Here is a 14645-nt window from a genome sequence, read left to right as displayed (position 1 = left end):
TGCATACACAAACCTCAAAGTAAGACATCCCTATTTGAAAGCACTCATTTTCCAGTGTGAGACAGGAAACATCTGTCTAGCTTTGTCCATGTTAAAATTGAACAGTCAGGTCACAGCATTACTTTTTTTAAATAAATGTGTTGATTTTCAAAGTCCTATTCTTGCTGTTGGCTTGGAATTTGGGAGGGTTAAAAAAAACCCTTCTGTGGTATTTCTATTCAGTTCAGCTGTTATAGGATCTGTCAGCCTAATATAGAAATGAGCTTTTTTTTTTTACCCCTGACGTGCAAGAATTGTCCTGGATAAAATCAGCTTGTAACAATGCTTTTCTGAAAAAAGAGGCATCTCTAAGCTTTTTATCTGGCACTCGTGCACGGTGTACTTGTGAGTGTGCTGATGAGAGCAAGACGAAAGTTTAGACACGTCTCTTTTCTTTCAGCAAATGCTATTCCGTTTGAGGGGGTTCTTATAATCTTCAATGGTAAAACTGAGGCAAGGGTATCCGACAGGTTGGCCATTGGAAAGCATTTGAAAACAAATAGTAGGGTCTGATTACATGTCCAAGTGCTAAAGATAACAATTTATTTTCCAAATTGGCAAACAAGTTTTTCAACATTAAATTTCAAAAAGTCAAGTCCCAGGTACTGCACCCACTTGATGTCTTAATAGTCACACCCCATCCAAAATATCCCTACCGTAGCAGGGAAAAGGAAAAGTGTAACTACTGTGCATATATTCTTGACGTACAGCAGTTGATGGTTTGGAATGTGAAGGATTCGAAACAGTATTTTTAGACATGTTCACTTTCAGAAGTAAAAATAAACTTAAGAATTTTAGAAGTATATCACATCAATTCCCAATTTAGCCTTCAGCTTCATCATAATCCTAGCTCCTCAACCACCCCATACCTATTACGCAAACTGTCTGCAGCTCCAGTGATCAGTTATTGCTTTTATAGCTAAAGTAGTGGCTCAGAATACATCATGTCTCCTGACATCAATGTACACTCAAGGCTCTGTAAACCAAGAGGTCATATTTCACCAATTATGGCTCCCAAGCAGTGCTCAGTACTTCATTGTGTACTTGGGTATAGTTAATGAATGACAATGTTTCCACCCAGTGAGCATTCAACCAGGCCTATGCTTTGTGATACAAGTGGGCATCAATCTGTTTCACTATTTAATGAAGCTATATACATATATCAATGTCAGTACAGTGGAACTATTTTCATTTACCAGGTTGCCTCACTGACTTGGTGCCTTGTCCCATCTGCTTCACAGAAACATGAATTCTATGTTCTCATCAGTCCACAGCTATGAGCACACAGTGTTTGCCTGGGCTCATGATATTTCATAGGCAATAGTAGACACTATTCAAGTAATCCAAAATGGTCCCAAAACCAATCACATTTAGCATCTTAATAAAAGATAACAGATAACTTCCTGGTGATCTTATTGAAGTGGTGATGCAACACTAAGTCATAATGCCAAAGGCTATAAGAACCTGAATCTGATCGCCTAGATCAAATTACCAGCTTCAGTTCATCACCTATTGTTGTATAGACTGTGCTGCATTTTCATTATGTGTATAATGTTAGAACTAGAGGGTACATTGAATCTGTGAGGCATTGCTGTATTACCAAAACCTAACCTGTACATTACGGGAAAATTCACTCCCTTGTATGACATTATGATGCAGCAAAGGGTCACCAATACCCAATTACTTTCTATTCAAAGACTTTCATATCCGTGAATGAAAAAATAAAATAACCTACTTCCAGGTGGCCTAGTCCATCAGCTTTAAGTGGTATGGATGAACCCATTTTGCTTCCACCCTGGCCTCAAGCACAGGTGTAGTGTCTAGTACCATGGGCAATGGCCAGGGGGTTGGACTGCTCTTTTGCCTTGGTGCTGCAAGATCTATTGCTGCAGAGAACACTGCAGCTTTGCTGAAAACATTTAGAAATTTGTGGGAAGAGTAACAATCAGGCAAACATAAAGGGGATAAAATTTCCTCTGATCAATAATTTTACCATCCCGCTTTGTATTCACATTGACTATTTTGCTAAAGTCACCAGCAAGAACTTCAGCCCAAAGAAGGTAAGCGAAGAAGAAAACGACAAATCCTGCTTTCAGTGCTGCGAGCTATTTATAAACATTGCTTTTATTTGATGTACGTATTTGTTTTCTTCAAAACTATGTAAGATAATAAGCTCTCTAGTGGAATGCAACTGATTTGAGAGATAGGAATGCAAAGAAATGCTTTTTTTACCCAAGTACACATTATTTGTCAGTCTGCTGTCTTACAAGGTCCCTCCTCCGCATCATTTCTTCACCTTATTTGCTGAACTGCATTACAGGTTTCTGTGCCGACTGCGCAACAGCCTCTCCTCCCTCACGTTCTCGAAGAGAAGTTAATACTTGAAATCATCTTCTGGATCTTATCTTCATTTTTCAGTATGTTTGCCTTGACAGCACAATTCTTATCCTGCTGATCCTTGATCAGTTGCTCCAGTTCAGCGAGTTCAGTCTTTAATGGCTCCACAGCTGTGTCTGTGATGCTGCAAGGACAAAAAATAAATTAGCATTCAAGTTTGTAACTTGGTCATGATTGCCATGAAAACTGCAAAGCTATACAGGTTTCCTCAATTACGCTGGTGAAAAAAGTAAGAGTTTGGGAATGCTGTCTGTCATTTTCTTTTTCCTTCTTTCTTTCATGGGATGTGGGTGTCACTGGCAAGGCCAACATTTTGCCCATCTCCAACTGTCCTTGAACTGAGCAACTGCTCAGTCATTTCAGAGGGGCAGTTAAGAGTCAACCCACATGGTGGTAGATCTGGAGTCATATGTAGGCCAGACCAGGTAAGGACGGCAGATTTCCTTCCCTAAAGGACATTAGTGAACCAGATGGGTTTTTAAGGATAGTTGATGATAGTTTCATGGTCACCATTACTGAGACTAGTTTTATATTCCAGATTTATTAATTGAATTTAAACCCATATTCCCAGAGTATTAGCCTGGGCCTCTGGATTTCTAGTCCAGTGACATTCCCACTATGCCACCATCTCCCCATAATGTCACATGCCACAGTGGAGAGCTGTTGAGTGATCCTTTCACTTATGTTAAGGATACTGAGATATCCTCTGCCTGATGTTCCCTGGCTGGAAAGTTAAAACAAGAGAAGGGACAGTATTGCATTTTTGATCAGAAGACACCTATCAATGGTTGTGAAAATGTTGAATTACAGAGTTACAAATGCAAAATCAATTGAGATCTTGACTTAGGAAGCAATGGCATTAACAGCTATGCAGAAATGGAAAGGAATTAGGATTAAAAAGATGAAAAGCCACCATGCATATAAAAATAAATGTTTAACAGCTGTTCCCATATGGACCACAGATATGTACGAGCAGCAAGTCAGCCAAGGGCCACAGGTGTACAAGTCAGAGACAGCAATGTTTAAATTGTAAAACTCTAGTCGGGCTACATCTAAGGTACCACTTCTTATCACCACATCCAGTTCCGGTCACCAAGACCCGAAGGGAGATATTTAGGCTCTGGAAATAGTTTAGAGAAGAGTCGTTTGACTAATCCCTTGTACCAGAAGACTGAGTTATGATAAAAGAGTGCAGAAAGAGTGTTGAGGCAGAAAACAACTGGAGGATGACTGTATAAAAGTTTATAAGACAGAGAAAACTGTTCATAAAAGGCAGATCTGGAACAGGACTTCAAACTCAGGACAAGGGAGTACAACTTCAAACAATAACAGGCAAATTTGCAACTGTATGAAGTAGTTCTTCATACAAGGAATAATCAACACGTAGCATGAATGGGCTTTCAGGAAGAGTAATGGAGGCATACAACTTGAAAGATTGAAGAAATAGGTGGATACCATGATGGGAGGACTGTAGAGTTTTCTAGATGAATGAGTCAAGATTGGGCAAATACTCTTCCTCATCCAAATATACTTTGTGATCCACGAGAGAGGATTGCCCCAAATCTATTCTGATAAGTGTAATTTAGGAGTATAAAAGTTAGGTGAGATTCCATTACCAGTCTAACTAAAAAGAAAATGTACGTTAGCACAGGACCACTATGATAGTGTTGTTAGCAATCTACTAAAGTTTTGTTAAAAGTTACATTTTTAAAGTGTAAATAAGCAAATGACTACATTTACCTCCAACCTAAGTCAGAGCTTGTGTGTTCCACCCCCCCCACCCCCCACCACCACCACCACCTAGCCCCACATCCTCAATAATCACAATTATAGAACTTGATGAGGTGTAGGCAGATGGTGGGCAAATGGGGAGGGGTGGCTGATGATGAAGAGGAAGAGAGGAGAAGGCTCCTGTGATTGCTCATCTAAAGAAGCACATACAGTACACTGATATAAGGAGCACAGGCATTGTTGTAGTAACAACAATGGGACTGAGGTATTTTTCTTTTATTCCCAGCTGAGCATGTGCTAGATGAGCTCAGCTACTACTCCCAGCCAGTTTCTGGATGCCAATCACATTCACTGATAATTGAAATTTGATTGAAATAGAAAACAAACCATTCTGTGCAGCTCCCACTCAAATTAAAATATGACAAAACTGCATAGAGACTGAATTAGTACAATAAACATTGTGGATTGGTTTTAGAATAGCCTCTGTAGATCAGTCAAAAGGATTTGTTCAGAAACTAGACACAGAGCGCCATCTGGAGCCCTTTTGTCTACTTTCTAGTTGCGTACCAACCATGCACTCTGATAATAATCAGTTCAATGTTGAAATTCTAGCAAATCCGTTTGTTCTAAAATGGAGAAAACATTATGCACCTAAATGTAGAATATTCCCTTCAAAAGAAGCTCAACCTCCACATACTGTGGGAATTTCTGTACTCACATGGAGGAAAATTACCAGTGATCTGCTCTTTAATGGAAACTTATGCCCTGTGCAATAGTGATCTCCCCCCCAACACGGCATTGATTTGCTTTCTGGAGAAGGTTGCATTAAGAGCTAAGGCAATGGAGAGAGCACTAAAACAGCAGAGTACAGTAGCAAATGTTTTTCTTAAAAGTCACAGTGTAAGCATGCATAGTCAGTAGAGAAAAAGGGATAGGTAGGCTGGGAACATAAGAAATAAGAGTAGGCCATTCGGCCCTTTGAACCTGCTTCTCCATTCAATACGATCATGGCTGTTCATCTACCTCAACTCCACCTTCCTGCGCCATCCCAAATTTCCATTAATCCCCTTAGTATCAAAAAATCTATCGATGTTCGCCGTGCATATAATCAATAAATGGATATCCACAGCCCTCTGGTGTAGAGAATTGCAAAGATCCACGACCCTTTGAATGAAGATAGGAGGCCTTGGGGTAGAGAATTAATGCTCTCCCAAGAACAAGAAAGAATCTACTCAAGCTGAGTAACCAGCATTCTTTATATTAATGAAAGTACAATAAAGCTGTACAGAACTGATGGTGGAGGACTGATATTCTTGAATCCAGCTTGCATTATAGTAGTGTCAAATCATGTGTTATCCAGAGTTGCCAAGTCAGGATCGCCATTATGATGAGGAAAGAACGTAGACTCCTCCAGACAACTGTAAAGGGCCCAAAGTCAGATATCAAAGTAGCTCACAACGGCAAAAGAAAAATCACACCCCCACAAAATGAGTCAGAAATTAACTTTAAATTGATGCCAACAAAGAGTCTAGATCATTAAATTCTCTTCCATCTTCTCCCTAATACTAAGTAACAGGCAAGATGGGGAATCAGTATAAATGAGGTTAGAAATGATCTGAGATAAGGCATATCACAAGTCGCTTGCCTTATTTACAAAGAACAGCCCAAAAACAGGCAGCATTTCCCATGGCAGCGCAGGCAAAAAGGCAGACAAAAATTCTGTGTAACAGAACTTTGCTCAATTTCCCAATTGGGTCTATCTGGTCAGGAAATCAGAGTTTCATTATCAAGCTTCAAACCAATATCGAAGGAGATCTTCATCTGGTGTTGTGATTAAGGCATACTGTTGGGCCAAAAAAGGGAGGTTTACTTTGTACCTGGTAGAGCTAATATTTGACCTGCAAGTACCTTCCTTTAAAAACAAGGAGGGCTTTTAAATCAGTCACATAACAGAACAATTTCACAAATTGGAAGAAAAATCAACAAGTGAAACTTGTTCTTGACGAACTTCTTTCTGTGTTATTAAAATGGTCAAGTTCACAACTTCTGATTCCCTGGTCAACATTTATCCCTCAACCAGCACCACAAGCAGACCGTGTCAGCCTGTTCCTGCCCTACTGAACTCATTTCTTCTTATTGTGACTCTGTTCTCTCTCCCCTTGTCCAGTCTCTTCCCACCTACATCCGCGATTCCTCTGATGCCCGACATCATACCAACAATTTCCAGTTCCCTGGTCCCAACCACCTCCTCTTCACCATGGACGTCCAATCCCTCTACACCTCCATCTCCCACCGGGACAGTCTGAGGGCTCTCCGCTTCTTCCTCGAACAGAGGCCCGAACAATCCCCATCCATTACTACTCTCCTCCGTCTGGCTGAACTTGCTCTCTCATTGAACAATTTCTCCCTAAACTCGTCTCACTTCCTCCAAATAAACGTGTGGGAATGGGTACCCGCATGGGCCCCAGTTATGCCTGTCTCTTTATGGGGTATGTGGAACATTCCTTGTTTCAGTCCTACTCCGGCCCCCTCCTTGGGGTAGAGAATTAATGCTCTCCCAATAACAAGAAAGAATCTACCCAAGCTGAGTAACCAGCATTCTTTATATTAATGAAAGTACGATAAAGCTGTACAGAACTCCCACAGCTCTTTCTCCGGTACATCGATGACTGTTTCAGTGCCACTTCATGCTTTTGTCTGGACTTGGAAAAATTTTATCAATTTTGCTTCCAATTTCCACCCTCCATCACTTTCATATGGTCCATCACTGATACTTCCCTTCCTTGATCTCTCTGTCTCTATTTCTGGTGACAGACTGTCCACCAATATTCATTACAAGCCCACCAACTCCCACAGCTACCTTGACTACAACTCCTCACACCCTGCTTCCTGTAAGGACTCCATCCCATTCTCTCAGTTCCTTCACCTCCGTCACATCCGATCCAATGATGTAACTTTCCAAAACTGTGCTTCTTACATGTCTTCCTTGTTCCTTAACCAAGGTTTCCCACCCACGGTGGCTGACGGGCCCTTAACTGTGTCCGACCCATCTCCCACGCCTCTGTCCTCATACCTTCCTCTCCATCCCCAGAACCATGATAGAGTTCCACTTGTCCTCACTTTTCACCCCACCAGCCTCTGCATTCAAAGGATCATCCTCCACCATTTCCGCCAACTCCAGCATGATGCCACCATCAAACACATCTTCCCTTCACCCCCCACTGTCGGCATTCCATAGGGACCGTTCCCTCTGGGACACCCTGGTCTACTCCTCCATCACCCCCTACATCTCAACCCCCTTCCACGGCACCTTCCCATGCAATCGTAGAAAGTGCAATACCTGCCCCTTTACTTCCCCCCTCCTCACCATCCAAGAGCCCAAACACTCCTTTCAAGTGAAGCAGCATTTCACTTGCACTTCCCTCAATTTAGTCTACTGCATTCGCTGCTCCCAATGCGATCTCCTCTACATTGGAGAGACCAAACGCAGACTGGGTGACCACTTTGCGGAACACCTCTGGTCTGTCCGCAAGCATGACCCAGACCTTCCTGTCGCTTGCCATTTCAACACTCCACCCTGCTCTCATGCCCACATGTCCATCCTTGGCCTGCTGCAATGTTCCAGTGAAGCTCAATGCAAACTGGAGGAATAGCACTTCATCTTCCGATTAGACACTTGACAGCCTTCAGGACTTAACATTGAGTTCAACAACATAGACCATGAACTCTCTCCTCCATCCTAACCTCTTTTTGATCCCCTTTTTTCAAATATTTATTTTTGAATTTTTATATATACATTTTATTCCCCAGCCATTTCTATTATTATTTTTAAAATTTATTTCCATTCACTGTTTTATCTCCACCTTTTAGCCTATTTTGATCCTTGCTTTCACACAGTCCCCTGCCCCCACCACACCCCCACTAGGGCCTGTCACTTGCTCATCCTGCTTTCTACCCTTAATGTCACCATTAGCACATCCTTTAGCCAGTATCACCACCATCAACACCCCTTCGGCCTTTTGTTTATGACATCTTTTGCAATCTCTCCTTTGCTTCCACCTATCACTGGCCTTCTATCTAGTTTCATCTGTCCCACTCCCCGCATACAGTATATATTTCGCCACATTTCTACTTGTCTTTAGTTCTGAAGAAGAGTCATCTGGACTCGAAACATTAACTCTGTCTTTCTCTCCACCGATGCTGTCAGACCTGCTGAGTTTTCACAGCAATTTTTGTTTTTGTTTCTGTTTCAGATTTCCAGCATCTGCAGTATTTTGCTTTTACCACAAACAGTTTAATTGACCATTTATCTCATTGCTGTTTGTTGATCTTTAGGCTGCTGGATGTCCCCACATTACAACGGTGTCTACATTGGTCGGTGAGCTACCTGCTATGGGCATGTAATGTGCTTGTTCAATCACTGTGTGTTGAAGATTGATGGTACTGCTGGAATACCCAGGTCTTTAAGAAGGGCAACTTTCAAATGTGTGAACTGAGCAAAAATGGGCTTTCTTTAAAAAGTTACTTTGTAACCACTTGTAACCCTTCCCTAGACCACATATCATCTGCTAAGAGGTGTACAAGAATACTCCATTAATTAATCTCTCAGATTTTATTCATTCAAGCGAAAGTAGATGGGTTCTGGTGGACTGACATTGAGAATTAGCTCTGTGGGGTTCCCAGTCTCAAGTTCATACATATGCCCTAATTTTGGTGCTATATCACCAGACAGACTGACGGAAAAATAACATACAATGGAAGACATAGGCTTGTCACCTTATAATGTTACAAGGCACTATATGGACATTATTGTCGAATCTGTATTATTTAGAACGGATTGAGTCAAAGATTCAGACATGTGATGAAACCAGATTACTAAAGATACACTCACACCAGCCAAGTAACTTCTGGGAACAGCCAACAAAAACAAAACTGATAATGGAAATTTTGACAATCAACAGATCACATGGCAGCACGTCATTGAGCTGAGTTACAATTCAAGGTCTATTTTCCTAATAAATGACTGGCATTCACTTGCAAAAAATAATTCCAAATGCTGAGAATGAAAGGATACCCACGAAAGGCAGAATGAAAATGTGCATAGCATGGCCAGAGAACTTAAAGAAAATAGAGACTTAGAATATTGACAGCATAGTCAACCCTGGCAAAAATAAAAACGAGAAATATTGTTATTTACTTGGGTTCTGCCTCCTTTCCATTTGTCAGTTTAATAAATGCTATTACCCTGTGCTATTTGCTGTTCAACAACAGAAGTGGTTAGAGTAGGGAAAAACTATTGAAAGGCACTTAGGATAAAATGTAGCAGGAAAAAAGTGTAGCAGGAAAACAGAGAAACAGCAGAGGTAAAATTAGGGTAGAAAGGCTTGCTAGTGTTGTGCAATCTGGCGAGTTGCAACTTTTTAAGCCTTACCAGAAGCTAGAAACTCACACTTAGCTAGCTAGTGAGTGCAACTTTCCAACCTTGACGAGAAACCTAATAAATATGATCCTAAATTTAGCCATCTTGAAGATATTTCACATAACACTAATACATATTCAAATCCCAAATCAAATTAAGATTTAAGATTTATTACAGGTCTTCAGATTTTCAACATTACAAGTTCTGATCAGACAAGGCTTTTGGTTCATTTGGTTATCTCATATACCTTTATAAATGTATTAAGTTAGATTTCTCGGTTAGGGTATAAACTAAAACAATAACAGCCTTTCATTGGTTCTGAGGTTTTGTTTAACAAAAGAACAGACCCTTGCTCTGCAGTTGCGCTATGCATTGCATTCCCTTCCATATACTTGAGATTTGCTGCATTTTAATAAAAGGACTGATTGGGGTTAAATAATTCTATTCCAGAAAATTTAGAAGGCTGGACAGCAACACTTACCCACCACTTCACATTATTAAAAACCAACCATCTGAGTTTCTGCACACATTTTCACAGATATTATAGAGCTCCTAACCTCTGTTCTCTTAGAAGAGATTCCGCATGCTTCTTGTTTTCCCTACGCCACATTGACAATTCATTCTGCATGGAATCCATGTCTTCCTGTATGTAATCCATTATTTTTCCAAGAGGCAAAGCACTACGGCACAGAGTCTGGATGGACGTGCGTAGTTTTTCTATTTCCTTGGCCACAAGTTCCCTCTCTTTCTTTTTTGCTGTTTCGGAGATGATGGTTTTTTCCTGAAAAACAATTTTGCAGCAACATTATAAGACCCACTTTCGACATCATTCCCAACTGTGTGAAACAGTAACATATTATAATTTTCTGTTTCATTTAAAATTTAAATAATGCAGTCACTTTATTGTGTGGATGCTGAGAAAAGTTGTTTATCAATTACACCTCAACTACAGACAAAATAAAAACAGCAAATGGTGGAAGTACACAACAGGTGTCCAGGCATCTGTAAAGACACAGGCTAATGCTTCAGCTCCAGATCTTATATCAGAATTGTTGTGATGAACAGGGGCTTTTTTTGTAGTTCAGCAATTAAATACATAAAATACAGCATCTTACACTTTAGGAGATGTATTATTTATCAATTTCATTAAATTAGTGCTATAATTCATATAATTTAACCATAATAAATACAGCAGGGTATTATGCACTTTGAACTTGCTACACTAAGAATGTCAGACAAGCTCCTAAAGCTAATTATGATGTGCAGAGAAACAATAATACTGGTACCGTATGTTTCAAAAAGACAAAGGTCACAGTCAACAGTTCGCTCAATATAAGTCCTTACATTTCAAGATATATCATTAACAGAAAAACCATACATCAGTGTATGTACAACATGAACATTACAAAATGGGCTAAAACAACTTGTAAGACAAATCCAATGGAAGTTTAACAATTACTAATCCCAATGTCATTGAGGTTTCATTTTCCCATAAACTACTGCAGCACATCGTGCATTAGACATTTATAGTGTGTCCTCTTAAATTCAAAGGAGCGATTTATTTTTATTCCTTCCTGGGATCTGAGCATTGCTGGCAAGGGCAGCATTTATTGCCCTTTCTAACTGCCCTTGAGAAAGTGGTGGTGATCCACCTCCTTGAACTCCTGCAGTCCATGTGGTTCAGAAGCACCCCCAGTGCTGTTAGGAAAGAAGTTCAAGCAACAATGAAGCAACGGTGACATAGTTCCAAGTCAGGATGGTGCGTGGGTAAGAAGGAAACTTGAAGGTGGTGTTCCCATGCACCTGCTGCCTTTGTCCTCCTTGGTGCAAGAGGTCATGGGTTTGGAAGCTATTATTGAAGGAGGTTTCACAAGTTGCTGCATCTTGTAGATGATACAGACTGCTGCCACTGTACACTGCTGGAGAAGGGAGTGAATGTTTAAGGTGATGAATGAGGTGGCAATCAAATGGGTGCTTTGTCCTGGATTGTGTCAAGCTTCAAGTGTTGTTCAGGCTGCACTCGTCTAGGCAAGGGGAGAGTATTCTACCACCCTTCTGACTTGTAGATGGTAGACAGGCTTTGCGCAGTCAGGAAGTGAGTTATTTGCAGCAGAATTCCCAGTCTCTGGTCCTGCTCTTGTAGCCATAGTACTTATATGGAATCAGTTTAGTGAACCTTCTCTGAACTGCTTCCAATGTGACCAAAACTGTACACAGTACTCCAGATGCGGTCTCACCAATGCCCTGTACAATTGTAGCACTACTCTTATACTCCATCCCTCTTGCAATAAAGGCCAAGGGCAGAATTTCCTGCCTGTCGGGTGGGTGGGCCCGACCCAATCTCTGGCGGGCGGGGAGCCGATCCCTGCCGGAGAAGTGGGCCGCGCCGCCATTTTACATGGGCGGGCCAATCAAGGCCCACCCAGCGTGACGTCCGGTGGGAAGCGCTATGCGCTCCCTGTGCGGGCAGGGAGGTGATTCCCCAAAAGCGAGAGTGCGCTCTTTCATGCATGCACACGAAAAGGCACACATCTCTCTGAGGCTAAGTGCTGCCTCAGGGAGATCACTGACACTTTTAAGAAATATTAAAAATGGAAGAAAAAAAATTCCTTAACATGTCCCCCTCATGTGTCAATGTCACATGAGATGGGACATGTTTATAATTTACATTAAAAGTTTATTAAACTTTTTTAATCCCTACATGAAACCTCATCCCGCCGGTGGATGAGTTTTCATGTTTTTTCTATTGCCCGCCGGGGCTCCTGGCCTGCCCACCAATCTTATCGGCCAACCTTAAGGTTGGACGGGTAGGTCCTTTAATTGCATAATTGATCCTGTCAATGGCCTCAATTGGCCATTGACAGGTCGGCGGTCCCGCAGCTGATTTTGCTGCTGGCTCGTCTTCCTGAAAATGTAAATGGGCTGGGATGACATTGGGCCTCGCCCTCTGCTCGCCGACGGCAAAATTCTGCCCCAACATTCTATTTGCCTTTTCAATTATTTGCTGTACATGCATGCTAACTTTTTGTGATTTATGTATAAGGATACCCAGATTCCTCTGTCCTTCAGCAATCTGCAGTCTCTCTCTATTTAAATAATATTCTACTTTTCGATCTTCCTGCCAAAATCAACAAGCTCATTTTTTCCACATTACATTCTATCTGCTAAATTTTTTTGCTCACTCACTTAACCTATCTGTATTGCTTTGCAGATTCTTTGTATCTTCCTCACAACTGCTTTCCTGACTATCTTTGTAAAATCAGCAAATTTGGCTGCAATATACTATGTCCCTTCATCCAAGTCAATAATTTATAGATGATAAATAGTTGAGGCCCCAGCACTGATCCCTGTGGCACTTCACTAGTTACAGTTGCCACGCTAAAAATTACTCTTTACTGTTAATTGGTCAATCTATGTTAATATATCACCCCAAACACCATGGGTTCTTATCTTATGCTGTAACCTTTTAAGCAGCCCCATATTAAATGCCTTATGGAAATCCAAATACACTGGTTCCCCTTTATCCATCCTGCTTGTTACATTCTTAAAGGGGTCAAATAAATTTGTCAAACATGATTTCCCTTTCTCAAAACCATGCTGACTCTGCCTGATTGTATTACGATTTTCGAAGAGTCCTGCTACTACCTCCTTAATAATAGATTTTAGCATTTTCTGTCTCCCTCCTTTCTTGGATAGTGATGTTACATTTGCAGCACTCCAATACGCTGGAATCTTTCAAGAATCTAGGGAATTTTGCAAGATTACAACCAATGCATCCACTATCTCTGCAGCCACTTCCTTTAAGACCCTAGGATGCAGGCCATCAGGTCCAGGGGACTCATCAGCCCTAGTCCCATTAGTTTCCCTAGTACTTTTTCTCTAGTGATCATAATTGTTTTAAGTTCCTCTCTCCCTTTATCCCCCTGCTTTTGTATTATGATAATGCTGGGTCTTCTACCATGAAGGCAGATAAACAATATTGTTCAAAGTCTCTGCCATTTCCTTGGTCCGCATTATTAATTCCCCAGTCTTACCCTCTAAGGGACCAATGTTTCCTTTAGCTACGCTCTTCCTTTTCATATACTTGTAGAAGATTTTACCATCTGTTTTTATTTTTTGCTCATTTTCTCTCATTCTCCAATTTCATTCTCTATTTTTTTTAGTCATTTTTCCTGGTTTCCAAAATGTTCCCAATCCTCTGGCCTACCACTAATCTTTGCCGTATTGTACATCTCTTCTTTCAATTTGATACCACCCTTAACCTTGGTTAGCCAAGGACGGTGCATCCTTCTCATAGCATGTTTCTTTCTCAATGGAATATATCTTTATTGAGAGTTACGAAATATCTCAAAAGCCTACCACTGCTTCTCTATCATCTTAACTTTTAACCTATTTTCCCATTCCAATGTAGCTAACTCCGTCTTCATACTCTTGTAATTGCCTTTACTTAAGATTAAGACACTAATTTCAGACCCAAACTTCTCAACCTCAAGCTGAATATGAAATTCTATCTTGTTATGATCACTCTTATCTAAAGGATCCTTTACTATAAGGCCATTCATTAATTCTGTTTATTACACATTACCAGGTCTAAAATAGCCTGTTCCCTGGTTGGTTCCAGAACTTATTGTTCTAACAAACTAACCCAAATACATTGTGTGAACTCATCCTCCAGGTCACTTTCGCTAATTTGATATGTCTAATCTATATGAAAGTTAAAATCTCCCACTATTATTGCAGTACCTTTCTTACAAGTCCCCATTAATTGTTGATTTATACTCTGTCCTACAGTATAGTTAATGTCAGGGGACCTATAAAATCACTCCCACTAGCGACTTCCTTCCTTTGCTATTTCTTATGTCCAACAAAACTGATTTTACATTTTGATCCTCCAATCCAAGATCATTTCTCACTATTGTACTGATCTCATCCTTTATTAACAGAACCACCCCACCTCATTTTCCTTTCTTCCGGTCCTTCTGAAATGTCAAATACCCTTGAATATTCAGGTCCCAGCCAAGGTCACTTTGCAACTATGTCTCTGTAATGGCTATCGTAT

The 14645-nt window shown here is 40.8% G+C and overlaps 1 protein-coding gene across 4 annotated transcripts in view; it reads right to left on the bottom strand.

Moving 5' to 3' along the window:
- Positions 1 to 222: 222 nt before the first annotated feature.
- The window catches only part of traf3ip1 (TNF receptor-associated factor 3 interacting protein 1), a 125270-nt gene continuing 110847 nt past the window's right edge, over positions 223 to 14645 (bottom strand). For all 4 annotated transcript variants that reach the window (XM_041201050.1, XM_041201051.1, XM_041201052.1 and 1 more), the window contains 2 exons: positions 10144 to 10367; positions 223 to 2560 (listed from right to left, as the gene is read on the bottom strand). In XM_041201050.1, coding sequence (XP_041056984.1) covers positions 2395 to 2560; positions 10144 to 10367 — 390 coding nt within the window. In that variant the 3' untranslated portion in view covers positions 223 to 2394. The remainder of the gene's footprint in view (positions 2561 to 10143; positions 10368 to 14645) is intronic.

Source organism: Carcharodon carcharias, chromosome 12, assembly GCF_017639515.1.
Source record: "Carcharodon carcharias isolate sCarCar2 chromosome 12, sCarCar2.pri, whole genome shotgun sequence".
NCBI classification, from domain to species: Eukaryota; Metazoa; Chordata; class Chondrichthyes; order Lamniformes; family Lamnidae; genus Carcharodon; species Carcharodon carcharias.
The sequence above is the reverse complement of the archived record's forward strand: the minus strand, read 5'-3'. Positions and strand labels throughout refer to the sequence as shown.